The sequence below is a fragment of the Oncorhynchus mykiss genome, chromosome 1 (genome assembly GCF_013265735.2).
Source record: "Oncorhynchus mykiss isolate Arlee chromosome 1, USDA_OmykA_1.1, whole genome shotgun sequence".
Classification (NCBI taxonomy): domain Eukaryota; kingdom Metazoa; phylum Chordata; class Actinopteri; order Salmoniformes; family Salmonidae; genus Oncorhynchus; species Oncorhynchus mykiss.
Genome location: NC_048565.1, coordinates 465,146 through 492,735, shown reverse-complemented (window position 1 = coordinate 492,735; position 27,590 = coordinate 465,146). Strand labels below are relative to the sequence as shown.

Here is a 27,590-nt window from a genome sequence, read left to right as displayed (position 1 = left end):
CAGGAACCATTAGAAACAGGAACCATTAGAAACAGGAACCATTAGAAACAGGAACCATTAGAAACAGGAACCATTAGAAACAGGAACCATTAGAAACATGCGTCTATTGTAACAGGAATCTCACCTGGGGAACATGTGTCCGGTTTCCTTGACCTCATTACAGGGAACATGGTGCTTCACGTCTGGTTTGTTCATCCACGTCTGGATGTTTACGATCTCCTTCCTGTCATCATCCGACATGGACGAGCTGTCAATCTCATCTGAACAGCGAGACAGAGGGGGATACAGCCATAGAGATCAAACTAGATCAATAGTTTTAGTCAACTAGAGCAGGGGTTCCCAATTGAGGTGTCTGTTGAGTCGCAACCCCCCCCATCAGGGTGACCCACAAGTGGGCCCCGATTCACAGTTTGGGAACCACTGAACTAGAGGTGAGTAGGGCTGTGGCGGTAATGAAATTTAATCAGCCGGTGATTGTCAAGCAAATAACTGCTGGTCTCAAGGCAAATTGACCATTAATTAACATTCACATTTAGCATCTGCTGTCTTCCACACACAGCCTACAAGCCACTGACCTTCCGTGGAATTATTTTATATTATGAAGAATACATTTGAACATTCAAGTGCATTCAGAAAGTATTCAGACCCCTTGACTTGTTCCACATTTTGTTATATGTTACAGCCTTATTCTAAAATGGATGAAAACAAAAAATCCTCATCAACCTACACACAATACCCCATAATGACGTCACAATACCATCACAATACCCCATAATGACGTCACAATACCCCATAATGACGTCACAATACCCCATAATGACGTCACAATACCATCACAATACCCCATAATGACGTCACAATACCCCATAATGACGTCACAATACCATCACAATACCCCATAATGACGTCACAATACCCCATAATGACGTCACAATACCATCACAATACCCCATAATGACGTCACAATACCATCACAATACCCCACAATGACGTCACAATACCCCATAATGACGTCACAATACCCCATAATGACGTCACAATACCCCATAATGACGTCACAATACCCCATAATGACGTCACAATACCATCACAATACCCCATAATGACGTCACAATACCATCACAATACCCCATAATGACGTCACAATACCCCATAATGACGTCACAATACCATCACAATACCCCATAATGACGTCACAATACCCCATAATGACAATGCGAGACATTTTTGCAAATGTATAAAACCCCAGAAACGTCTTATTTACATAAGTATTCAGACCCTGTCTATATAAGGTATATAAGGCTGTAACGTCACAAAATGTGGAAAAAGTCAAGTGTCTGAATACTTTCCGAATGCACTATAGCTGTAAAAATAAATAAAAATGATATTTTCTCCAAAGGATTTGAGGGCACATTCTTGTGTTGAGCGGTTAACAAAGGAACTGGTCCTCCTATACGCTTCATTTACAGTTATTTATGTAACTTTAGTTGTGATACAAAGGCTGAATGGTATTTTATTAGGATCTCCATTAGCTGTTGAGACTCTACTGATGATTTGACAAAGGTCTTATGAAAGGCATGAGCTCTGTATCGTTTATTGTGCAGGCTGTACACACGTCATCAGTCTCTCATTCACAATTTGACAAGCACTTGATAATGCCTCAAATGATCCGCCTGCATTCCCTTTGTGTGGCCCTAATGCCTCCTAAAAAAAATCCATGCCTTTTGTGGCTAGTGGCCGTTTTTCCCTTGGGCTGAATATAATCATTATAATTCCCCTCTCCAGGCTGCAAACTTCAAAGCACCTCTCACTCAAATGGCTCTCCCACACATGATAGGGTCTTTCTCACAGGCTACAAGTGAAGACAGACACGTCGGGGATGCAACCACGCTCATCCTCATAATTGAAGATGAGTAGGCATAACGAACAGCAAAAGTACTAGTCTCTGTAAATCTACTATCCCCCATAGTACAACGGTTGACAATGCACACATGGTAGTAGGCTATAAGTGTGAATGTTCCATTAGCGGGGAAAAAAACATTCCAAAAATAGCCACAAATGCATTTATGCATGTAATGCTTTTATTGTAAAAGGTGCATTTTTATGGTGAACATTTTCTTCCCCAAACTTGAAACTCACGCACTGATATGTATGCCAGTTAGGCTCTACACCCCTTGTAAAGCGGATTAACGTGCTTCATTTTAAAATAAGTTATTTGGCCACTTTAGTTGTGATACTAACCTTATCAAAACATATAGGCCTGTGGGCATGAGGTGTGATACTAACCTTATCAAAACATATAGGCCTGTGGGCATGAGGTGTGATACTAACCTTATCAAAACATATAGGCCTGTGGGCATGAGGTGTGATACTAACCTTATCAAAACATATAGGCCTGTGGGCATGAGGTGTGATACTAACCTTATCAAAACATATAGGCCTGTGGGCATGAGGTGTGATACTAACCTTATCAAAACATATAGGCCTGTGGGCATGAGGTGTGATACTAACCTTATCAAAACATATAGGCCTGTGGGCATGAGGTGTGCAAATATGATTTGGAAAAGTCGCAAAAAAAAGCACACAAGCTGGAATAATAGTAGAGAGAATGATCACATTCCCAGTGGGTCAGAAGTTTAGATACACTCAATTAGTATTTGGTAGCTTGGGTCAAACATTTCGGGTAGCCTTCCACAAGCTTTCCACAATAAGTTGGGTGAATGTTGTCCCATTGCTCCTGACAGAGCAGGTGTAACTGAGTCAGGTTAGTCGGCCTCCTTGCTCGCACACGCTTTTCAGTTCTGCCCACACATTTTCTATAGGATTGAGGTCAAGGCTTTGTGATGGCCACACCAATACCTTGACTTTGTTGTCCTTAAGCCATTTTGACGGCTGCGTGTTCCCATGGTGTTTATACTTGCGTACTATTGTTTGTACAGATGTTTGGAAATTGCTCCCAAGGATGAACCAAACTTGTGGAGGTCTACAATTGTTTTTCTGATGTCTTGGCTGATTTCTTTTTATTTTCCCATGATGTCAAGCAAAGAGGCACTGAGTTTGAAGGTAGGCCTTGAAATACATCCACAGGTACACCTCCAATTTACTCAAATGATGTCAATTAGCCGATCAGAAGCTTCTAAAGCCATGACATCATCTTCTGGAATTGTCCAAGCTGTTTAAAGGCACAGTCAACTTAGTGTATGTAAACTTCTGACCCACTGGAATTGTGACACAGTGAGTTCGGTCTGTAAACAATTGTTGGAAAAATGACTTGTGTCAATGTCCTAATCGACTTGCCAAAACTATAGTTTGTTAACAAGAAATGTGTTGTGGTTGAAAAACGAGTTTTAATGACTCCAACCTGAGTGGATGTAAACTTTCCACTTCAACTGTACTAAATAATATATGTGTGAAATTAGTTTTGATTTAGAATGGACCATTATCATGCAGCTGTCGAAACAGGGGCAGGGGAAAAAAATATGTCATCTATGCACTGAAATAGCGAATGAAGGATGCTTTTCCCGTGGTTAATTTACATGTCAGATAGGTAGGCTATACTCCTGTTGTAAAGAGAAGCTATACTCCTGTTGTAAAGAGAAGCAATGTGATTAATATTAGCAAAGTTGAGAAATAAATACAGCCTATAGAAAGCTGATGGGATCCTCCTCTTTTTAATAGAGGCCATCACTCTGTTTTCTCACGCAATTGCATAGCCCATAGAAATTTTGTGCAACATGAGCTCATGGGCTCTCATGAAATGCTGGATTAGATTTTCGAATACATTTGCATTAATGTCAGAGTGATTAGAGGGACAATAGAGAGCTGAGTACTAGGCAGTTGGAAGGTTTGTGTAGGCTACTAATGACAGCAGCATCAGAGCCCTGGAGAAGCTTAATTACCGTGACTAAATGGTCACGTAGAATTTGACTGCTATCATGACGCGTGACTGCCGGTGTGGCGGTAATACGGTCACCGTAACAGCCCTATTGGTGAGTCAGGTCTATAGGTGGAGAGGAGAACTAGTCTGAAGGGACGACTGATTGGGGTTACAGGGTTGTAGCAGTATTGTATAATTGATTGTAGCACTGTAGTATTGATTGTAATACTAAAGTATTGTAGTAGTATTTAAGTATTATAGCAATACTGCGGTAATATTGATTGGGGCAGTGTAGTATTGTAGTAGTATTAATTGTAGTACTGTATTACTATTGTAGTAGTATTGATTGTAGAAGTAGTACTGTAGTAGCATTGATTGTAGTAGTATAGTATTAATTGTAGTACTGTATTTATAATGTAGTAGTATTGAGGTAGTGTAGTATTGTAGTAGTATTAATTGTAGTACTGTATTACTAATGTATTACTAATATAGTAGTGTTGACTAGAGTAGTAGTATTGATTGTAGCAGTATAGTATTGTAGTATTATTAATTGTAGTTATGTATTAGTAATGTAGTATTAATGAAGTAGTATTGATTGAGGTGGTGTAGTATTGTAGTATTATGAATTGTAGTAATGTAGTAATATTGATTGTAGTACTATTGATTGTAGTAGTATAGTAGTATTGAGTGTAGCAGTATAGGATTGTAGTAATATTAATTGTAGTTATGTATTAGTGATGTAGTATTAATGACGTAGTATTGTTTGAGGTAGTGTAGTATTGTAGTAGTATTAATTGTAGTAAGGTATTACTAATGTAGTAATATTGATTGTAGTACTGTAGTAGTATTTATTGTTGTAGTAGTAGTATTGTAGATGTATTTCACAATAGTTACCTGTATCATACTCTTCCTCATCACCGATGCTGAACACTGGCTTCACTCCTCTGTAAGGTTTTCCAACCCGGTCACTACTGCTCACATGTCTGTTATATAGAAGAGACAAACAAGTCAGAGGGTTGTTCTTCATTCCTGCCCCCCTACATGAAGCACGAACAGCCACACGCACGGCCCATCTGGGATTAGTCAGGCAGCTATGTTACTATTAGAGGAATAAGAAACCAGTTAAAGCCATCTGGGATTAGTCAGGCAGCTATGTTACTATTAGAGGAATAAGAAACCAGTTAAAGCCATCTGGGATTAGTCAGGCAGCTATGTTACTATTAGAGGAATAAGAAACCAGTTAAAGCCATCTGGGATTAGTCAGGCAGCTATGTTACTATTAGAGGAATAAGAAACCAGTTAAAGCCATCTGGGATTAGTCAGGCAGCTATGTTACTATTAGAGGAATATGAAACCAGTTAAAGCCATCTGGGATTAGTCAGGCAGCTATGTTACTATTAGAGGAATAAGAAACCAGTTAAAGCCATCTGGGATTAGTCAGGCAGCTATGTTACTATTAGAGGAATAAGAAACTAGTTAAAACCATCTGGGATTAGTCAGGCAGCTATGTTACTATTAGAGGAATAAGAAACCAGTTAAAGCCATCTGGGATTAGTCAGGCAGCTATGTTACTATTAGAGGAATAAGAAACCAGTTAAAGCCATCTGGGATTAGTCAGGCAGCTATGTTACTATTAGAGGAATAAGAAACCAGTTAAAGCCATCTGGGATTAGTCAGGCAGCTATGTTACTATTAGAGGAATAAGAAACCAGTTAAAGCAGTGGTTCTACAATTACAGCGTAATTTATTAGTGGTGATATTCAGGGCAATAGAGGCACATACAGTAGATATACAGCCACAGCCCCGGCTATCACCTTGGAGAACAGTGAACCACACAGCTCCGGCTATCACCTTGGAGAACAGTGAACCACACAGCTCCGGCTATCACCTTGGAGAACAGTGAACCACACAGCCCCGGCTATCACCTTGGAGAACAGTGAACCATAAAGCCCCGGCTCTCACCCTGGAGAACAGTGAACCACACAGCCCCGGCTCTCACCTTGGAGAACAGTAAACCATACAGCCCCGGCTCTCACCCTGGAGAACAGTGAACCACACAGCCCCGGCTCTCACCTTGGAGAACAGTGAACCATACAGCCCCGGCTCTCACCTTGGAGAACAGTGAACCACACAGCCCCGGCTATAACCTTGGAGAAGAGTGAAGCACACAGCCCCGGCTCTCACCTTGGAGAACAGTGAACCACACAGCCCCGGCTATAACCTTGGAGAACAGTGAACCACACAGCCCCGGCTATCACCTTGGAGAACAGTGAACCACACAGCCCCGGCTATCACCTTGGAGAACAGTGAACCACACAGCCCCGGCTATCACCTTGGAGAACAGTGAACCACACAGCCCCGGCTATCACCTTGGAGAACAGTGAACCACACAGCCCCGGCTATCACCTTGGAGAACAGTGAACCACACAGCCCCGGCTATCACCTTGGAGAACAGTGAACCACACAGCCCCGGCTATCACCTTGGAGAACAGTGAACCACACAGCCCCGGCTATCACCTTGGAGAACAGTGAACCACACAGCCCCGGCTATCACCTTGGAGAACAGTGAACCACACAGCCCCGGCTATCACCTTGGAGAACAGTGAACCACACAGCCCCGGCTCTCACCTTGGAGAACAGTGAAATAGTATCACACACTTAGAGTGTCAACGCAAACAGTGGCGAGGCAAAGATCCAAGGACCACTGCAGACAACTCATATAGTTAGACTAGAAGGAGCAACAACAGACAGTGACCTACATACAGTGACATAGCGACTATAACAGGTGACACAGAGCATAGGGACTATAACAGGTTACACAGAGCATAGGGACTATAACAGGTGACACAGAGCATAGCGACTATAACAGGTGACACAGAGCATAGCGACTATAACAGGTGACACAGAGCATAGCGACTATAACAGGTGACAGAGTGATCAGAGAGCAGTACTTCATCTAGGAGCCAGAATGTGGACTGGATACATGGTGTGAGTAAGGGATGGGAGCAGTATGTTAGGGGGGATGCGTTAGTGTGGTCGTGGTACAGCTCTCGGCTCCATAACAAGTGCCCTCTGGTCCCCGAGGCAATAAGTAGGCTGCGAGAGACAGAGCAGGAATGAGATGGGGCCACAGAGGCCATCATGCTGCTGGAAGAGTCTTACCGGTCAGGGACCCCCTTCTCTGGCCAGGGGAGAGTGAAAGACATTCTAGCATGGAATACACAAGGCACAATGATGAAGGGTTAAATTTATGCACGAGATTAGGGGTCAACTAAGGCACGGCGAAGAGGGGTCAACTAAGGCACGGCGAAGAGGGGTTCAACTAAGGCACGGCGAAGAGGGGTTCAACTAAGGCACGGCGAAGAGGGGTTCAACTAAGGCACGGCGAAGAGGGGTTCAACTAAGGCACGGCGAAGAGGGGTTCAACTAAGGCACGGCGAAGAGGGGTCAACTAAGGCACGGCAAAGAGGGGTTCAACTAAGGCACGACGATAAGGGGTTCAACTAAGGCACGGCGAAGAGGGGTTCAACTAAGGCACGGCGAAGAGGGGTCAACTAAGGCACGGCGAAGAGGGGTTCAACTAAGGCACGGCAAAGAGGGGTCAACTAAGGCACAGCAAAGAGGGGTTCAACTAAGGCACGGCGAAGAGGGGTTCAACTAAGGCACGGCGAAGAGGGGTCAACTAAGGCACAGCAAAGAGGGGGTCAACTAAGGCACGGCGAAGAGGGGTTCAACTAAGGCACGGCGAAGAGGGGTTCAACTAAGGCACGGCGAAGAGGGGTTCAACTAAGGCACGGCGAAGAGGGGTCAACTAAGGCACAGCAAAGAGGGGTTCAACTAAGGCACGACGATAAGGGGTTCAACTAAGGCACGGCGAAGAGGGGTTCAACTAAGGCACGGCGAAGAGGGGTCAACTAAGGCACGGCGAAGAGGGGTCAACTATGGCACAGATTAATACTTTTGCACTAAATTAGTAAAGGATCATTAATAATGATTTAATAACATTGAATTAGAGGAGTGGAGTCCATAATTATTCCCTGATCTGAATAATTTGTATTATTTATGTGAGAGATGAGTCCTGAGCATGGAATGATATTTATTACCTGTCATATTAACACAGACAGAGCATGGAAGGACAGGATATTACCTGTCTACAGGTGTAGCCGTGTTCTCCATAAAGCTGATCATCTTCTCCTTCGCTATGACAGACTTGGACTTGAGGGCAAAGGTCATCTTGTTGACCAGAGACTTGACTCCTTTATCCCCTGTGGTGCTCAAAGCCTCTCCCTGTTGTGGGTGGGGGGGGGGGAGCGAGAGAGATCATGAGCTCCTGAAATTTTCAGCATGTTTTTATCAAAAAGACAGATTGACAGTGGCTACTGACTAACTCCAGTGTAATCCTCCCTTGACAGTGGCTACTGACTAGCTCCAGTGTAATCCTCCCTTGACAGTGGCTACTATGACTAGCTCCAGTGTAATCCTCCCTTGACAGTGGCTACTATGACTAGCTCCAGTGTAATCCTCCCTTGAAAGTGGCTACTATGACTAGCTCCAGTGTAATCCTCCCTTGACAGTGGCTACTATGACTAGCTCCAATGTAATCCTCCCTTGACAGTGGCTACTGACTAGCTCCAGTGTAATCCTCCCTTGACAGTGGCTACTATGACTAGCTCCAGTGTAATCCTCCCTTGAAAGTGGCTACTATGACTAGCTCCAGTGTAATCCTCCCTTGACAGTGGCTACTGACTAGCTCCAGTGTAATCCTCCCTTGACAGTGGCTACTATGACTAGCTCCAGTGTAATCCTTGCTTGAAAGTGGCTACTATGACTAGCTCCAGTGTAATCCTCCCTTGACAGTGGCTACTGACTAGCTCCAGTGTAATCCGCCCTTGACAGTGGCTACTATGACTAGCTCCAATGTAATCCTCCCTTGACAGTGAATACTATGATGAGCTCCAGTGTAATCCTCCCTTGACAGTAGCTACTGACTAGCACCATTGTTATCCTCCCTTGACAGTGGCTGACTAGCTCCAGTGTAATCCTCCCTTGACAGTGGCTACTATGACTAGCTCCAGTGTAATCCTCCCTTGACAGTGGCTACTATGACTAGCTCCAGTGTAATCCTCCCTTGACAGTGGCTACTATGACTAGCTCCAGTGTAATCCTCCCATGACAGTGGCTACTATGACTAGCTCCAGTGTAATCCTCCCTTGACAGTGGCTACTATGACTAGCTCCAGTGTAATCCTCCCTTGACAGTGGCTACTGACTAGCTCCAGTGTAATCCTCCCTTGACAGTGGCTACTGACTAGCTCCAGTGTAATCCTCCCTTGACAGTGGCTACTAACACTAGCTCCAGTGTAATCCTCCCTTGACAGTGGCTACTATGACTAGCTCCAGTGTAATCCTCCCTTGACAGTGGCTACTATGACTAGCTCCAGCGTAATCCTCCCTTGACAGTGGCTACTATGACTAGCTCCAGTGTAATCCTCCCTTGACAGTGGCTACTGACTAGCTCCAGTGTAATCCTCCCTTGAAAGTGGCTACTATGACTAGCTCCAGTGTAATCCTTGCTTGAAAGTGGCTACTATGACTAGCTCCAGTGTAATCCTCCCTTGACAGTGGCTACTATGACTAGCTCCAATGTAATCCGCCCTTGACAGTGAATACTATGATGAGCTCCAGTGTAATCCTCCCCTGACAGTAGCTACTGACTAGCGCCATTGTAATCCTCCCTTGACAGTGGCTACTGACTAGCTCCAGTGTAATCCTCCCTTGACAGTGGCTACTATGACTAGCTCCAGTGTAATCCTCCCTTGAAAGTGGCTACTATGATGAGCTCCAGTGTAATCCTCCCTTGACAGTAGCTACTGACTAGCGCCATTGTAATCCTCCCTTGACAGTGGCTACTATGACTAGCTCCAGTGTAATCCTCCCTTGACAGTGGCTACTATGACTAGCTCCAGTGTAATCCTCCCTTGACAGTGGCTACTATGACTAGCTCCAGTGTAATCCTCCCTTGAAAGTGGCTACTATGACTAGCTCCAGTGTAATCCTCCCTTGACAGTGGCTACTGACTAGCTCCAGTGTAATCCGCCCTTGACAGTGGATACTATGATGAGCTCCAGTGTAATCCTCCCTTGACAGTGGCTACTATGACTAGCTCCAGTGTAATCCTCCCTTGACAGTGGCTACTATGACTAGCTCCAGTGTAATCCTCCCTTGACAGTGGCTACTGACTAGCTCCAGTGTAATCCTCCCTTGAAAGTGGCTACTATGACTAGCTCCAGTGTAATCCTTGCTTGAAAGTGGCTACTATGACTAGCTCCAGTGTAATCCTCCCTTGACAGTGGCTACTATGACTAGCTCCAATGTAATCCGCCCTTGACAGTGAATACTATGATGAGCTCCAGTGTAATCCTCCCTTGACAGTAGCTACTGACTAGCGCCATTGTAATCCTCCCTTGACAGTGGCTACTGACTAGCTCCAGTGTAATCCTAACTTGACAGTGGCTACTATGACTAGCTCCAGTGTAATCCTCTCTTGAAAGTGGCTACTATGACTAGCTCCAGTGTAATCCTCCCTTGACAGTGGCTACTGACTAGCTCCAGTGTAATCCTCCCTTGACAGTGGCTACTATGACTAGCTCCAGTGTAATCCTCCCTTGACAGTGGCTACTATGACTAGCTCCAGTGTAATCCTCCCTTGAAAGTGGCTACTATGACTAGCTCCAGTGTAATCCTCCCTTGACAGTGGCTACTGACTAGCTCCAGTGTAATCCGCCCTTGACAGTGAATACTATGATGAGCTCCAGTGTAATCCTCCCTTGACAGTAGCTACTGACTAGCGCCATTGTAATCCTCCCTTGACAGTGGCTACTGACTAGCTCCAGTGTAATCCTCCCTTGACAGTGGCTACTATGACTAGCTCCAGTGTAATCCTCCCTTGACAGTGGCTACTATGACTAGCTCCAGTGTAATCCTCCCTTGACAGTGGCTACTGACTAGCTCCAGTGTAATCCTCCCTTGACAGTGGCTACTATGACTAGCTCCAGTGTAATCCTCCCTTGAAAGTGGCTACTATGACTAGCTCCAGTGTAATCCTCCCTTGAAAGTGGCTACTATGACTAGCTCCAGTGTAATCCTCCCTTGAAAGTGGCTACTATGACTAGCTCCAGTGTAATCCTCCCTTGACAGTGGCTACTATGACTAGCTCCAATGTAATCCTCCCTTGACAGTGGCTACTATGATGAGCTCCAGTGTAATCCTCCCTTGACAGTAGCTACTGACTAGCACCATTGTAATCCTCCCTTGACAGTGGCTGACTAGCTCCAGTGTAATCCTCCCTTGACAGTGGCTACTATGACTAGCTCCAGTGTAATTCTCCCTTGACAGTGGCTACTATGACTAGCTCCAGTGTAATCCTCCCTTGACAGTGGCTACTATGACTAGCTCCAGTGTAATCCTCCCATGACAGTGGCTACTATGACTAGCTCCAGTGTAATCATCCCTTGACAGTGGCTACTATGACTAGCTCCAGTGTAATCCTCCCTTGACAGTGGCTACTGACTAGCTCCAGTGTAATCCGCCCTTGACAGTGAATACTATGATGAGCTCCAGTGTAATCCTCCCTTGACAGTAGCTACTGACTAGCGCCATTGTAATCCTCCCTTGACAGTGGCTACTGACTAGCTCCAGTGTAATCCTCCCTTGACAGTGGCTACTGACTAGCTCCAGTGTAATCCTCCCTTGACAGTGGCTACTATGACTAGCTCCAGTGTAATCCTCCCTTGACAGTGGCTACTGACTAGCTCCAGTGTAATCCTCCCTTGACAGTGGCTACTATGACTAGCTCCAGTGTAATCCTCCCTTGACAGTGGCTACTGACTAGCTCCAGTGTAATCCTCCCTTGAAAGTGGCTACTATGACTAGCTCCAGTGTAATCCTCCCTTGACAGTGGCTACTGACTAGCTCCAGTGTAATCCGCCCTTGACAGTGAATACTATGATGAGCTCCAGTGTAATCCTCCCTTGACAGTAGCTACTGGCTAGCGCCATTGTAATCCTCCCTTGACAGTGGCTACTGACTAGCTCCAGTGTAATCCTCCCTTGACAGTGGCTACTATGACTAGCTCCAGTGTAATCCTCCCTTGACAGTGGCTACTATGACTAGCTCCAGTGTAATCCTCCCTTGACAGTGGCTACTGACTAGCTCCAGTGTAATCCTCCCTTGACAGTGGCTACTATGACTAGCTCCAGTGTAATCCTCCCTTGAAAGTGGCTACTATGACTAGCTCCAGTGTAATCCTCCCTTGAAAGTGGCTACTATGACTAGCTCCAGTGTAATCCTCCCTTGAAAGTGGCTACTATGACTAGCTCCAGTGTAATCCTCCCTTGACAGTGGCTACTATGACTAGCTCCAATGTAATCCTCCCTTGACAGTGGCTACTATGATGAGCTCCAGTGTAATCCTCCCTTGACAGTAGCTACTGACTAGCACCATTGTAATCCTCCCTTGACAGTGGCTGACTAGCTCCAGTGTAATCCTCCCTTGACAGTGGCTACTATGACTAGCTCCAGTGTAATTCTCCCTTGACAGTGGCTACTATGACTAGCTCCAGTGTAATCCTCCCTTGACAGTGGCTACTATGACTAGCTCCAGTGTAATCCTCCCATGACAGTGGCTACTATGACTAGCTCCAGTGTAATCCTCCCTTGACAGTGGCTACTATGACTAGCTCCAGTGTAATCCTCCCTTGACAGTGGCTACTGACTAGCTCCAGTGTAATCCGCCCTTGACAGTGAATACTATGATGAGCTCCAGTGTAATCCTCCCTTGACAGTAGCTACTGACTAGCGCCATTGTAATCCTCCCTTGACAGTGGCTACTGACTAGCTCCAGTGTAATCCTCCCTTGACAGTGGCTACTGACTAGCTCCAGTGTAATCCTCCCTTGACAGTGGCTACTATGACTAGCTCCAGTGTAATCCTCCCTTGACAGTGGCTACTGACTAGCTCCAGTGTAATCCTCCCTTGACAGTGGCTACTATGACTAGCTCCAGTGTAATCCTCCCTTGACAGTGGCTACTGACTAGCTCCAGTGTAATCCTCCCTTGACAGTGGCTACTATGACTAGCTCCAGTGTAATCCTCCCTTGACAGTGGCTACTATGACTAGCTCCAGTGTAATCCTCCCTTGACAGTGGCTACTGACTAGCTCCAGTGTAATCCTCCCTTGACAGTGGCTACTATGACTAGCTCCAGTGTAATCCTCCCTTAACAGTGGCTACTATGACTAGCTCCAGTGTAATCCTCCCTTGACAGTGGCTACTATGACTAGCTCCAGTGTAATCCTCCCTTGACAGTGGCTACTATGACTAGCTCCAGTGTAATCCCCCCTTGACAGTGGCTACTATGACTAGCTCCAGTGTAATCCTCCCTTGACAGTGGCTACTATGACTAGCTCCAGTGTAATCCTCCCTTGACAGTGGCTACTATGACTAGCTCCAGTGTAATCCTCCCTTGACAGTGGCTACTATGACTAGCTCCAGTGTAATCCCCCCTTGACAGTGGCTACTATGACTAGCTCCAGTGTAATCCTCCCTTGACAGTGGCTACTATGACTAGCTCCAGTGTAATCCCCCCTTGACAGTGGCTACTATGACTAGCTCCAGTGTAATCCTCCCTTGACAGTGGCTACTATGACTAGCTCCAGTGTAATCCTCCCTTGACAGTGGCTACTATGACTAGCTCCAGTCCCTTGACAGACTTGCTCCAGTGAACTCACTTCAGCTGATCCAGAGGTGCTGACTATCCAGTGGACATAGTTGTCTGGTCCCTCCACATTGATGTCTGTTAGGTGCTGCTGCAGGGCTGGACAACACAACAGGATAGACACTATTTCATTTAGGTTTGCACCCATCAAGACAAAATAAGTAGGTCTATTAATTTATTTATATGAATTGTTTAAAATGTTAAGAATAACACTCACCCATAAAACCACCTTTAGCGATACTGACGTATTCTTTGTTTTTCTGTGAGAGAAAACCCCTCATTAGCACTGACAGAGGTTGAATTGTAATAACACGTATGCATCTAATTCCCAACAAGATGTAGGATGAATCACTGTCTATTTTGAAATACTACTCTCCTACCTGTAGGAAGTGTGCCAGCACCATGTTCATGTACATGTCCTCCTCCTCCCTCCCTGAACCCATGAAGCAGAGGTGTTCTCCACTAGCGATGGAGCCAGACTCTAGACTCTGTTTCTGGGCCTCCAGGAGGGACTTCACCGATAGGCTGAACTCTGACGGATTCTGCAGCATCTAGAGACACACAGCAACAGATGAAAGGTTAAGGTTGAGTTCCAAATGGCACCCTATTCCCGATAGTGTGCACACTTTGACCAGAGCCCTATTCACTATATAGTGTGCACTACTTTTGACCAGAGACCATATAGTGCACTATATAGGGAAAAGGGTGCCATTTTGTTTATACCCTACGGAGACGGCCCGTTTATACCCTACGGAGACGGCCCGTTTATACCCTACGGAGACGGCCCGTTTATACCCTACGGAGACGGCCCGTTTATACCCTACGGAGACGGCCGGTTTATACCCTACGGAGACGGCCGGTTTATACCCTACGGAGACGGCCCGTTTATACCCTACGGAGACGGCCCGTTTATACCCTACGGAGACGGCCGGTTTATACCCTACGGAGACGGCCCGTTTATACCCTACGGAGACGGCCCGTTTATACCCTACGGAGACGGCCCGTTTATACCCTACGGAGACGGACGGTTTATACCCTACGGAGACGGACGGTTTATACCCTACGGAGACGGACCGTTTATACCCTACGGAGACGGACCGTTTATACCCTACGGAGACGGCCCGTTTATACCCTACGGAGACGGCCCGTTTATACCCTACGGAGACGGCCCGTTTATACCCTACGGAGACGCCCGTTTATACCCTACGGAGACGGACGATTTGGAGCGTAGCACCATGTTGCAATGCTGTTTTTGGTCACAAAAGGGTCGGCTCCTTGTATTGCGCTCAGACATTCAATGTTTTTTATTTGACCTTTATTTAACCGGGTAGGTAGGTAGGTAGGTAGGTATATATACAGTGCCTTGCGAAAGTATTCGCGACCTTTGCGACCTTTTGCCACATTTCAGGCTTCAAACATAAAGATATAAAATTGTATTTTTTTGTGAAGAATCAACAACAAGTGGGACACAATCATGAAGTAGAACGACATTTATTGGATATTTCAAACTTTTTTAACAAATCAAAAACTGAAAAATTGGGCGTGCAAAATTATTCAGCCCCTTTACTTTCAGTGCAGCAAACTCTCTCCAGAAGTTCAGTGAGGATCTCTGAATGATCCAATGTTGACCTAAATGACTAATGATGATAAATACAATCCACCTGTGTGTAATCAAGTCTCCGTATAAATGCACCTAAACTGTGATAGTCTCAGAGGTCCGTTAAAAGCGCAGAGAGCATCATGAAGAACAAGGAACACACCAGGCAGGTCCGAGATAATGTTGTGAAGAAGTTTAAAGCCGGATTTGGATATAAAAAGATTTCCCAAGCTTTAAACATCCCAAGGAGCACTGTGCAAGCGATAATATTGAAATGGAAGGAGTATCAGACCACTGCAAATCTACCAAGACCTGGCCGTCCCTCTAAACTTTCAGCTCATACAAGGAGAAGACTGATCAGAGATGCAGCCAAGAGGCCCATGATCACTCTGGATGAACTGCAGAGATCTACAGCTGAGGTGGGAGACTCTGTCCATAGGACAACAATCAGTCGTATATTGCACAAATCTGGCCTTTATGGAAGAGTGGCAAGAAGAAAGACATTTCTTAAAGATATCCATAAAAAGTGTCGTTTAAAGTTTGCCACAAGCCACCTGGGAGACACACCAAACATGTGGAAGAAGGTGCTCTGGTCAGATGAAACCAAAATTGAACTTTTTGGCAACAATGCAAAACGTTATGTTTGGCGTAAAAGCAACACAGCTGAACACACCATCCCACTGTCAAACATGGTGGTGGCAGCATCATGGTTTGGGCCTGCTTTTCTTCAGCAGGGACAGGGAAGATGGTTAAAATTGATGGGAAGATGGATGGAGCCAAATACAGGACCATTCTGGAAGAAAACCTGAGTCTGCAAAAGACCTGAGACTGGGACGGAGATTTGTCTTCCAACAAGACAATGATCCAAAACATAAAGCAAAATCTACAATGGAATGGTTCAAAAATAAACATATCCAGGTGTTAGAATGGCCAAGTCAAAGTCCAGACCTGAATCCAATCGAGAATCTGTGGAAAGAACTGAAAACTGCTGTTCACAAATGCTCTCCATCCAACCTCACTGAGCTCGAGCTGTTTTGCAAGGAGGAATGGGAAAAAAATTCAGTCTCTCGATGTGCAAAACTGATAGACATACCCCAAGCGACTTACAGCTGTAATCGCAGCAAAAGGTGGCGCTACAAAGTATTAACTTAAGGGGGCTGAATAATTTTGCACGCCCAATCTTTCAGTTTTTGACTTGTTAAAAAAGTTTGAAATATCCAATAAATGTCGTTCCACTTCATGATTGTGTCCCACTTGTTGTTGATTCTTCACAAAAAAATACAGTTTTATATCTTTATGTTTGAAGCCTGAAATGTGGCAAAAGGTCGCAAAGTTCAAGGGGGCCGAATACTTTCGCAAGGCACTGTATATATTATACACACACACACACTGCTCAAAAAAATAAAGGGAACACTAAAATAACACATCCTAGATCTGAATGAATGAAATATTCTTATTAAATACTTTTTCTTTACATAGTTGAATGTGCTGACAACAAAATCATACAAAAATTATCAACCCACGGAGGTCTGGATTTGGAGTCACACTCAAAATTAAAGTGGAAAACCACACTACAGGCTGATCCAACTTTGATGTAATGTCCTTAAAACAAGTCATAATGAGGCTCAGCAGTGTGTGTGGCCTCCACGTGGGAGGGATCTCCTCCCAGACCTGGACTAAAGCATCCGCCAACTCCTGGACAGTCTGTGGTGCAATGTGCCGTTGGTGGATGGAGCAAGACATGATGTCCCAGATGTGCTCAATTGGATTCAGGTCTGGGGAACGGGCGGGCCAGTCCATAGCATCAATGCCTTCCTCTTGCAGGAAATGCTGACACACTCCAGCCACATGAGGTCTAGCATTGTCTTGCATTAGGAGGAACCCAGGGCCAACCGCACCAGCATATGGTCTCACAAGGGGTCTGAGGATCTCATCTCGGTACCTAATGGCAGTCAGGCTACCTCTGGCGAGCACATGGAGGGCTGTGCGGCCCCCCAAAGAAATGCCACCCCACACCATGACTGACCCACCGCCAAACCGGTCATGCTGGAGGATGTTGCAGGCAGCAGAACGTTCTCCACGGTGTCTCCAGACTCTGTCACGTGCTCAGTGTGAACCTGCTTTCATCTGTGAAGAGCACAGGGTGCCAGTGGCGAATTTGCCAATCTTGGTGTTCTCTGCCAAACGTCCTGCACGGTGTTGAGCTGTAAGCACAACCCCCACCTGTGGATGTCAGGCCCTCATAGCACCCTCATGGAGTGTTTCTAACCGTTTGAGCAGACACTTGCACATTTGTGGCCTGCTGGAGGTCATTTTGCAGGGCTCTGGCAGTGCTCCTCCTTGCACAAAGGTGGAGGTAGTGGTCCTGCTGCTGGGTTGTTGCCCTCCTACGGCCTCCTCCACGTCTCCTGATGTACTGGCCTGTCTCCTGGTAGCGCCTCCATGCTCTGGACACTACGTTGACAGACACAGCAAACCTTCTTGCCACAGCTCGCATTGATGTACCATCCTGGATGAGATGCACTACCTGAGCCACTTGTGTGGGTTGTAGACTCCGTCTCATGCTACCACTAGAGTGAAAGCCCCGCCAGCATTCAAAAGCGACCAAAACATCAGCCAGGAAGCATAGGAACTGAGAAGTGGTCTGTGGTCCCCACCTGCAGAACCACTCCTTTATTGGGGGTGTCTTGCTAATTACCTATAATTTCCACCTGTTGTCTATTCCATTTGCACAACAGCATGTGAAATGTATTGTCAATCAGAGTTGCTTCCTATAAGTGGACAGTTTGATTTCACAGAAGTGTGATTGACTTGGAGTTAAATTGTGTTGTTTAAGTGTTCCCTTTATTTTTTGAGCAGTATATATATATATATATATATATATATATATATATATATATATATATATATTCACTGTAAGGTCTACTACATCTATTGTATTCAGCATTTCACTGTAAGGTCTACCACACCTGTTGTATTAAGCATTTCACTGTGAGGTCTACGACATCTATTGTATTCAGCATTTCACTGTGAGGTCTACTACACCTGTTGTATTCAGCATTTCACTGTAAGGTCTACTACACCTGTTGTATTCAGCATTTCACTGTGAGGTCTACTAAACCTGTTGTATTCAGCATTTCACTGTAAGGTCTACTACACCTGTTGTATTCAGCATGTGACAAATAAAATTTGATGTGTGAATACTTTAATAGTATACTATATCAACCTTAGTACTTTGGATTGTGGGGCAGTTCAATCCTCTCCCCCCTCTCCCCATTCTCCTCCGCCGTCCCCTCTCCCCATTCTCCTCCGCCGTCCCCTCTCCCCATTCTCCTCCGCCGTCCCCTCTCCCCAATCGTCCCCTCGCCCCATTCTCCTCATCCGTCCCCTCTCCCCAATCGTCCCCTCTGCCGTCCCCTCTCCCCATTCTCCTCCGCTGTCCCCTCTCCCCATTCTCCTCCGCCGTCCCCTCTCCCCATTCTCCTCCGCCGTCCCCTCTCCCCATTCTCCTCCGCCGTCCCCTCTCCCCAATCGTCCCCTCGCCCCATTCTCCTCCTCCGTCCCCTCTCCCCAATCGTCCCCTCTGCCGTCCCCTCTCCCCAATCGTCCCCTCTGCCGTCCTCTCGCCCCATTCTCCTCCTCCCCCCATTCTCCTCCTCCGTCCCCTCTCCCCAATCGTCCCCTCTGCCGTTCCCTCTCCCCAACCGTCCCCTCTCCCCATTCTCCTCTACCGTCCCCCCTCCCCATTCTCCTCCATCGTCCCCCCTCCCCATTCTCCTCCATCGTCCCCCCTCCCCATTCTCCTCCATCGTCCCCCCTCCCCATTCTCCTCCATCGTCCCCCCTCCCCATTCTCCTCCACCTTCGTTCCCCCCTCCCCATTCTCCTCCATCGTCCCCCCTCCCCATTCTCCTCCATCGTCCCCCCTCCCCATTCTCCTCCATCGTCCCCCCTCCCCATTCTCCTCCATCGTCCCCCCTCCCCATTCTCCTCCATCGTCCCCCCTCCCCATTCTCCTCCACCTTCGTACCCCCTCCCCATTCTCCTCCATCGTCCCCCCTCCCCATTCTCCTCCATCGTCCCCCCTCCCCATTCTCCTCCATCGTCCCCCCTCCCCATTCTCCTCCATCGTCCCCTCTCCCCATTCTCCTCTACCGTCCCCTCTCCCCATTCCCCTCTCCCCATTCTCCTCTACCGTCCCCTCTCCCCATTCTCCTCTCCCTAGTCTCCAGTCCCCATTCTCCTCTCCCTAGTCTCCAGTCCCCATTCTCCTCTCCCTAGTCTCCAGTCCCCATTCTCCTCTCCCTAGTCTCCAGTCCCCATTCTCCTCTCCCTAGTCTCCAGTCCCCATTCTCCTCCCCCTAGTCTCCAGTCCCCCCCCCCCCCCAAGGTCTCACCAAGTCTGAGTCCAGGTGGAAGGCAGTAGAGAGGTGTCCAGCGTTGTACTGCTCAGCAGGTCGACAGTCCACCACAAAGAACCGAACCCCTTCCTGGGACAGGTCGATAGAGACATTTCTATTACATGTAGTAGGAATATCAAAGTAATTTGTAGTTTGGTTATTGCTACTAAAATGCTACATTAATCCTTACAGTAATTAGCCATTTGATTTTCCACTAACATTTTCAGTCCAACTAAAACTGTCACTACAGTAACATGTTCACCGAAAATGAATGCCTTGAACACACCTCAGGGGTGCTGTTACTCACAGGCTGCAGCTGGTTGGCCTGCAGTATCTCAGGGACAGACACAGGGAGACAGAGAGCCTGACTCAGATCCATGTCTTCCTCCTTCAGTGCCACCAGGCTGGACCCAAACAAGTTCTGGTTCTCCTACAGACACAGAGAGAGAGAGTCAACGTCTAGTTCTCCTATAGACAGAGAGAGTCAACGTCTGGTTCTCCTATAGACAGAGAGAGTCAACGTCTGGTTCTCCTATAGACAGAGAGAGTCAACGTCTGGTTCTCCTATAGACAGAGAGAGTCAACGTCTAGTTCTCCTATAGACAGAGAGAGTCAACGTCTAGTTCTCCTATAGACAGAGAGAGTCAACGTCTGGTTCTCCTACACACACACAGAGAGTCAACGTCTGGTTCTCTTACACACACAGAGACATACTGCTACATACATTATGAAAGCTAGCAACTTAACATGACCCACTGAAGAGAATTAAAACAGTTCAGAGAAATGTAAAGGTATTCTCCAATGACATTTACCAAGCTTCTTCTTCCCTCACAATACTGCCACTTACTGCATAGGCCTGCAGCAACTTCACTTATATTCAACCGGGCTCCATGTTAGTTGTGTTGTACTGAGAATGTTGTTAATTGACTACAGCTCAGCGTTCAACACCATAGTGCCCTCAAAGCTCATCAATAAGCTAAGGACCCTGGGACTAAACACCTCCCTCTGCAACTAGATCCTGGACTTCCTGACGGGCCTTCCCCAGCTGGTAAGGGTAGGGAAGAACACATCCACCACACTGATCCTCAACACTGGGGCCCTCGGGTGTGTGCTCAGTCCCCTCCTGTACTCCCTGTTCACCCATGACTGCATGGCCAGGCACAACTCCAACACCATCATCAAGTTTGTTGACGACACAACAGTGGTAGGCCTGATCCCCAACAACGATGAGACAGCTTATAGGGAGGAGGTCAGAGACCTGGCCGGGTGGTGCCAGGACAACAACCTCTCCCTCAACGATGAGACGGCCTATAGGGTTGGAGGTCAGAGACCTGGCCGGGTGGTGCCAGGACAACAACCTCTCCCTCAACGATGAGACGGCTTATAGGGAAGAGGTCAGAGACCTGGTCGGGTGGTGCCAGGAGAACAACCTCCCCCTCAATGTGAGCAAGACAAAAGAGCTGATCGTGGACTACAGGAAAAGGCGGGCTGAACAGGCCCCCATTAACATCAACGGGGCTGTAGTGGAGCGGGTCGAGAGTTTCAAGTTCCTTGGTGTCCACATCACCAACAAACTAGAATGGTCCAAACACACCAAGACAGTCGTGAAGAGGGCACGACAACACCTTTTCCCCCTCAGGAAACTAAAAAGATTTGGCATGGGTCCTGAGATCCTCAAAAAGTTCTACAGCTGCAACATCGAGTGCATCACTGCCTGGTATGGAAACTGCTCGGCCTCCGATCGCAAGGCACTACAGAGGGTAGTGCGAATGGGCCAGTACATCACTGGGGCCAAACTTCCTACCATCCAGGACCTCTATATTAGGCGGTGTCAGAGGAAGGCCCTAAAAAATGTCAAAGACTCCAGTCACCCAAGTCATAGACTTTTCACACTGACTCTGTACCGGTACCCCCTGTATATAGCCTCCACATTGACACTGTACCGGTACCCCCTGTATATAGTCTCCACATTGACACTGTACCGGTACCCCCTGTATATAGTCTCCACATTGACTCTGTACCGGTACCCCCTGTATATAGTCTCCACATTGACTCTACCGTAATACCCTGTATATAGCCTCCACATTGACTCTGTACCGTAACACCCTGTATATAGCCTCCACATTGACTCTGTACCGGTACCCCCTGTATATAGCCTCCACATTGACTCTGTACCGGTACCCCCTGTATATAACCTTCACACTGACTCTGTACCGGTACCCCCTGTATATAGTCTCCACATTGACTCTGTACCGGTACCCCCTGTATATAACCTCCACATTGACTCTGTACCGTAATACCCTGTATAAAGCCTCCACATTGACTCTGTACCGTAATACCCTGTATATAGCCTCCACATTGACTCTGTACCGTAACACCCTGTATATAGCCTCCACATTGACTCTGTACCGGTACCCCCTGTATATATCCTCCACATTGACTCTGTACCGGTACCCCCTGTATATAGCCTCCACATTGACTCTGTACCGGTACCCCCTGTATATAGCCTCTACATTGACTCTGTACCGGTACCCCCTGTATATAGCCTCCACATTGACTCTGTACCGTAATACCCTGTATATAGCCTCCACATTGACTCTGTACCGGTACCCCCTGTATATAGCCTCCACATTGACTCTGTAACGGTACCCCCTGTATATAGCCTCCACATTGACTCTGTACCGGTACCCCCTGTATATAGCCTCCACATTGACTCTGTACCGGTACCCCCTGTATATAGCCTCTACATTGACTCTGTACCGTAACACCCTGTATATAGCCTCCACATTGACTCTGTACCGGTACCCCCTGTATATAGCCTCCACATTGACTCTGTACCGGTACCCCCTGTATATAGCCTCCACATTGACTCTGTACCGGTACCCCCTGTATATAGCCTCCACATTGACTCTGTACCGGTACCCCCTGTATATAGCCTCCATATTGACTCTGTACCGTAACACCCTGTATATAGCCTCCACATTGACTCTGTACCGTAATACCCTGTATATAGCCTCCACATTGACTCTGTACCGGTACCCCCTGTATATAGCCTCCACATTGACTCTGTACCGGTACCCCCTGTATATAGCCTCCATATTGACTCTGTACCGTAACACCCTGTATATAGCCTCCACATTGACTCTGTACCGTAACACCCTGTATATAGCCTCCACATTGACTCTGTACCGGTACCCCCTGTATATAGCCTCCACATTGACTCTGTACCGGTACCCCCTGTATATAGCCTCCACATTGACTCTGTACCGGTACCCCCTGTATATAGCCTCCACATTGACTCTGTACCGGTACCCCCTGTATATAGCCTCCACACTGACTCTGTACCGTAACATCCTGTATATAGCCTCCACATTGACTCTGTACCGGTACCCCCTGTATATAGCCTCCACATTGACTCTGTCCCGGTACCCCCTGTATATAGCCTCCACATTGACTCTGTCCCGGTACCCCCTGTATATAGCCTCCACATTGACTCTGTACCGGTACCCCCTGTATATAGCCTCCACATTGACTCTGTCCCGGTACCCCCTGTATATAGCCTCCACATTGACTCTGTCCCGGTACCCCCTGTATATAGCCTCCACATTGACTCTGTACCGTAACACCCTGTATATAGCCTCCACATTGACTCTGTCCCGGTACCCCCTGTATATAGCCTCCACATTGACTCTGTACCGGTACCCCCTGTATATAGCCTCCACATTGACTCTGTACCGGTACCCCCTGTATATAGCCTCCACATTGACTCTGTACCGTAACACCCTGTATATAGCCTCCACATTGACTCTGTCCCGGTACCCCCTGTATATAGCCTCCACATTGACTCTGTACCGTAACACCCTGTATATAGCCTCCACATTGACTCTGTCCCGGTACCCCCTGTATATAGCCTCCACACTGACTCTGTACCGTAACATCCTGTATATAGCCTCCACATTGACTCTGCACCGGTACCCCCTGTATATAGCCTCCACATTGACTCTGTACCGGTACCCCCTGTATATAGCCTCCACATTGACTCTGTACCGGTACCCCCTGTATATAGCCTCCACATTGACTCTGTACCGTAATACCCTGTATATAGCCTCCACATTGACTCTGTCCCGGTACCCCCTGTATATAGCCTCCACATTGACTCTGTACCGTAACACCCCTGTATATAGCCTCCACATTGACTCTGTCCCGGTACCCCCTGTATCCTCGTTATTTTGTGTTACTTTGTCTTTTTTTTGTTGACTTTATTTAGGTAAGTATTTTCTTAACTCTATATTCTGAAAACTTGTTTGTTAAGAGCTTGAAAGTAAGCATTTTACAGTAAGGTATTCGCCCCGTGCCAGCTGTATTGAGCAGGGCCCCGTGCCAGCTGTATTGAGCAGGGCCTCATGACAGCTGTATTGAGCAGGGCCTCATGCCAGCTGTATAAGGAGGGACCCATAACAGTACTTTACCTTTCTGAGAGACAGAGGGGTCTTGCTCCAGTAATACTGGGCCAGAGAGAACAGGTCTTCTATATCATCAGCCTCTAACAGGGCAGGAGAGTCCTCCAACATCTCTGTAACAAACACACAAGTTAGAACCCTGCATTCAACACACAGCAGCCTAGAAGCTGAATCCAGAAGCAGATAACTTACTAATGATATCTTCTTTACTGTCCCCTTCTTGTTGCAGGATGTTATCTCTAGGGGGGAACAAACAGGATGTTATCTCTAGGGGGGGAACAAACAGGATGTTATCTCTAGGGGGGGAACAAACAGGTTGTTATCTCTAGGGGGGGAACAAACAGGATGTTATCTCTAGGGGGGGAACAAACAGGATGTTATCTCTAGGGGGGGAACAAACAGGTTGTTATCTCTAGGGGGGGAACAAACAGGTTGTTATCTCTAGGGGGGGAACAAACAGGTTGTTATCTCTAGGGGGGAACAAACAGGTTGTTATCTCTAGGGGGGGAACAAACAGGATGTTATCTCTAGGGGGGGAACAAACAGGTTGTCATCTCTAGGGGGGGAACAAACAGGTTGTTATCTCTAGGGGGGGAACAAACAGGATGTTATCTCTAGGGGGGAACAAACAGGTTGTTATCTCTAGGGGGGGAACAAACAGGATGTTATCTCTAGGGGGGGAACAAACAGGATGTTATCTCTAGGGGGGAACAAACAGGATGTTATCTCTAGGGGGGGAACAAACAGGATGTTATCTCTAGGGGGGGAACAAACAGGATGTTATCTCTAGGGGGGGAACAAACAGGTTGCTATCTCTAGGGGGGAACAAACAGGTTGTTATCTCTAGGGGGGAACAAACAGGATGTTATCTCTAGGGGGGAACAAACAGGATGTTATCTCTAGGGGGGGAACAAACAGGTTGTTATCTCTAGGGGGGAACAAACAGGATGTTATCTCTAGGGGGGGAACAAACAGGTTGTTATCTCTAGGGGGGGAACAAACAGGTTGTTATCTCTAGGGGGGAACAAACAGGATGTTATCTCTTACGGGGAACAAACAGGATGTTATCTCTAGGGGGGAACCAAAAGTAATAATGTAATATCAGAGCACTGAAGACCTGGTATTGATACGTTTGTGATAGTATTTTGCGGTAGCTATGTGTTGTAATCTGGTTTGTATTATGAATATGTTGTAATAGTGGGTACTTGGCATTGACGAGGATGATGAGCAGGAGGAAGAAGATGAGGAAGGGGTCAGCCTGTTGGAGGTAAAAGTCCCACATGGCCTGAGTCACCTCTGGTAGGCAGTGACTGGAGAACAGACTGCCTAGCTGTAGGATACACAACATACCAGTCACAATCCACCATCCCACTGCAAGGGAACATTTCAAACCTAATAGGCAGTACTGACATACCCAGGGTATAGTGTAGGAGTCTGGGGTTGTATAGACATACCCAGTCTGGGGTTAGATAGACATACCCAGTCTGGGGTTAGATAGACATACCCAGGGTATAGTGTAGGAGTCTGGGGTTAGATAGACATACCCAGTCTGGGGTTAGATAGACATACCCAGTCTGGGGTTAGATAGACATACCCAGTCTGGGGTTAGATAGACATACCCAGTCTGGGGTTAGATAGACATACCCAGGGTATAGTGTAGGAGTCTGGGGTTAGATAGACATACCCAGTCTGGGGTTAGACAGACATACCCAGGGTATAGTGTAGGAGTCTGGGGTTAGATAGACATACCCAGTGTAGGAGTCTGGGGTTAGATAGACATACCCAGTGTAGGAGTCTGGGGTTAGACAGACATACCCTGTGTATAGTGTAGGAGTCTGGGGTTAGATAGACATACCCAGTGTAGGAGTCTGGGGTTAGACAGACATACCCTGTGTATAGTGTAGGAGTCTGGGGTTAGATAGACATACCCAGTGTAGGAGTCTGGGGTTAGACAGACATACCCTGTGTATAGTGTAGGAGTCTGGGGTTAGATAGACATACCCAGTGTAGGAGTCTGGGGTTAGATAGTCATACCCAGTCTGGGGTTAGAAAGACATACCCAGGGTATAGTGTAGGAGTCTGGGGTTAGATAGACATACCCTGTGTATAGTGTAGGAGTCTGGGGTTAGATAGACATACCCAGTCTGGGGTTAGATAGACATACCCAGGGTATAGTGTAGGAGTCTGGGGTTAGATAGACATACCCAGGGTATAGTGTAGGAGTCTGGGGTTAGATAGACATACCCAGTCTGGGGTTAGATAGACATACCCAGTCTGGGGTTAGATAGACATACCCAGTCTGGGGTTAGATAGACATACCCAGTCTGGGGTTAGATAGACATACCCAGTCTGGGATTAGATAGACATACCCAGTCTGGGATTAGATAGACATACCCAGTCTGGGGTTAGATAGACATACCCAGTCTGGGGTTAGATAGACATACCCAGTCTGGGATTAGATAGACATACCCAGTCTGGGATTAGATAGACATACCCAGTCTGGGATTAGATAGACATACCCAGTCTGGGATTAGATAGACATACCCAGTCTGGGATTAGATAGACATACCCAGTCTGGGGTTAGATAGACATACCCAGTCTGGGGTTAGATAGACATACCCCGTGTATAGTGTAGGAGTCTGGGGTTAGATAGACATACCCAGGGTATAGTGTAGGAGTCTGGGGTTAGATAGACATACCCAGTCTGGGATTAGATAGACATACCCAGTCTGGGGTTAGATAGACATACCCAGTCTGGGGTTAGATAGACATACCCAGTGTATGAGTCTGGGGTTAGATAGACATACCCCGTGTATAGTGTAGGAGTCTGGGGTTAGATAGACATACCCCGTGTATAGTGTAGGAGTCTGGGGTTAGATAGACATACCCTGTCTGGGGTTAGATAGACATACCCAGTCTGGGGTTAGATAGACATACCCAGGGTATAGTGTAGGAGTCTGGGGTTAAATAGACATACCCAGGGTATAGTGTAGGAGTCTGGGGTTAGATAGACATACCCAGGGTATAGTGTAGGAGTCTGGGGTTAGATAGACATACCCAGTCTGGGGTTAGATAGACATACCCTGTGTATAGTGTAGGAGTCTGGGGTTAGATAGACATACCCAGTCTGGGGTTAGATAGACATACCCAGGGTATAGTGTAGGAGTCTGGGGTTAGATAGACATACCCAGTCTGGGGTTAGATAGACATACCCAGTCTGGGGTTAGATAGACATACCCAGGGTATAGTGTAGGAGTCTGGGGTTAGATAGACATACCCAGTCTGGGGTTAGATAGACATACCCAGTCTGGGGTTAGATAGACATACCCAGGGTATAGTGTAGGAGTCTGGGGTTAGATAGACCAACCCAGTCTGGGATTAGATAGACATACCCAGTGTATAGTGTAGGAGTCTGGGGTTAGATAGACATACCCAAGGTATAGTGTAGGAGTCTGGGGTTAGACAGACATACCCAGTCTGGGATTA

At 46.9% G+C, this 27,590-nt stretch overlaps 1 protein-coding gene across 4 annotated transcripts in view; it reads right to left on the bottom strand.

Moving 5' to 3' along the window:
- Window positions 1-27,590, bottom strand: part of tbc1d23 (TBC1 domain family, member 23) — a 57,164-nt gene that overhangs the window by 4,393 nt on the left and 25,181 nt on the right. The window contains exons 6-17 of one of the 4 annotated variants that reach the window (XM_036977160.1): window positions 25,310-25,434; window positions 24,297-24,343; window positions 24,114-24,217; window positions 19,931-20,074; window positions 19,642-19,734; window positions 14,029-14,199; window positions 13,866-13,908; window positions 13,662-13,747; window positions 8,025-8,164; window positions 7,040-7,084; window positions 4,772-4,860; window positions 125-260 (exon numbers count right to left, since the gene is read on the bottom strand). In XM_036977160.1, coding sequence (XP_036833055.1) covers window positions 125-260; window positions 4,772-4,860; window positions 7,040-7,084; window positions 8,025-8,164; window positions 13,662-13,747; window positions 13,866-13,908; window positions 14,029-14,199; window positions 19,642-19,734; window positions 19,931-20,074; window positions 24,114-24,217; window positions 24,297-24,343; window positions 25,310-25,434 — 1,223 coding nt within the window. The remainder of the gene's footprint in view (window positions 1-124; window positions 261-4,771; window positions 4,861-7,039; window positions 7,085-8,024; window positions 8,165-13,661; window positions 13,748-13,865; window positions 13,909-14,028; window positions 14,200-19,641; window positions 19,735-19,930; window positions 20,075-24,113; window positions 24,218-24,296; window positions 24,344-25,309; window positions 25,435-27,590) is intronic. The other 3 variants (XM_036977209.1, XM_036977245.1, XM_036977292.1) reach the window with 3 other exon arrangements.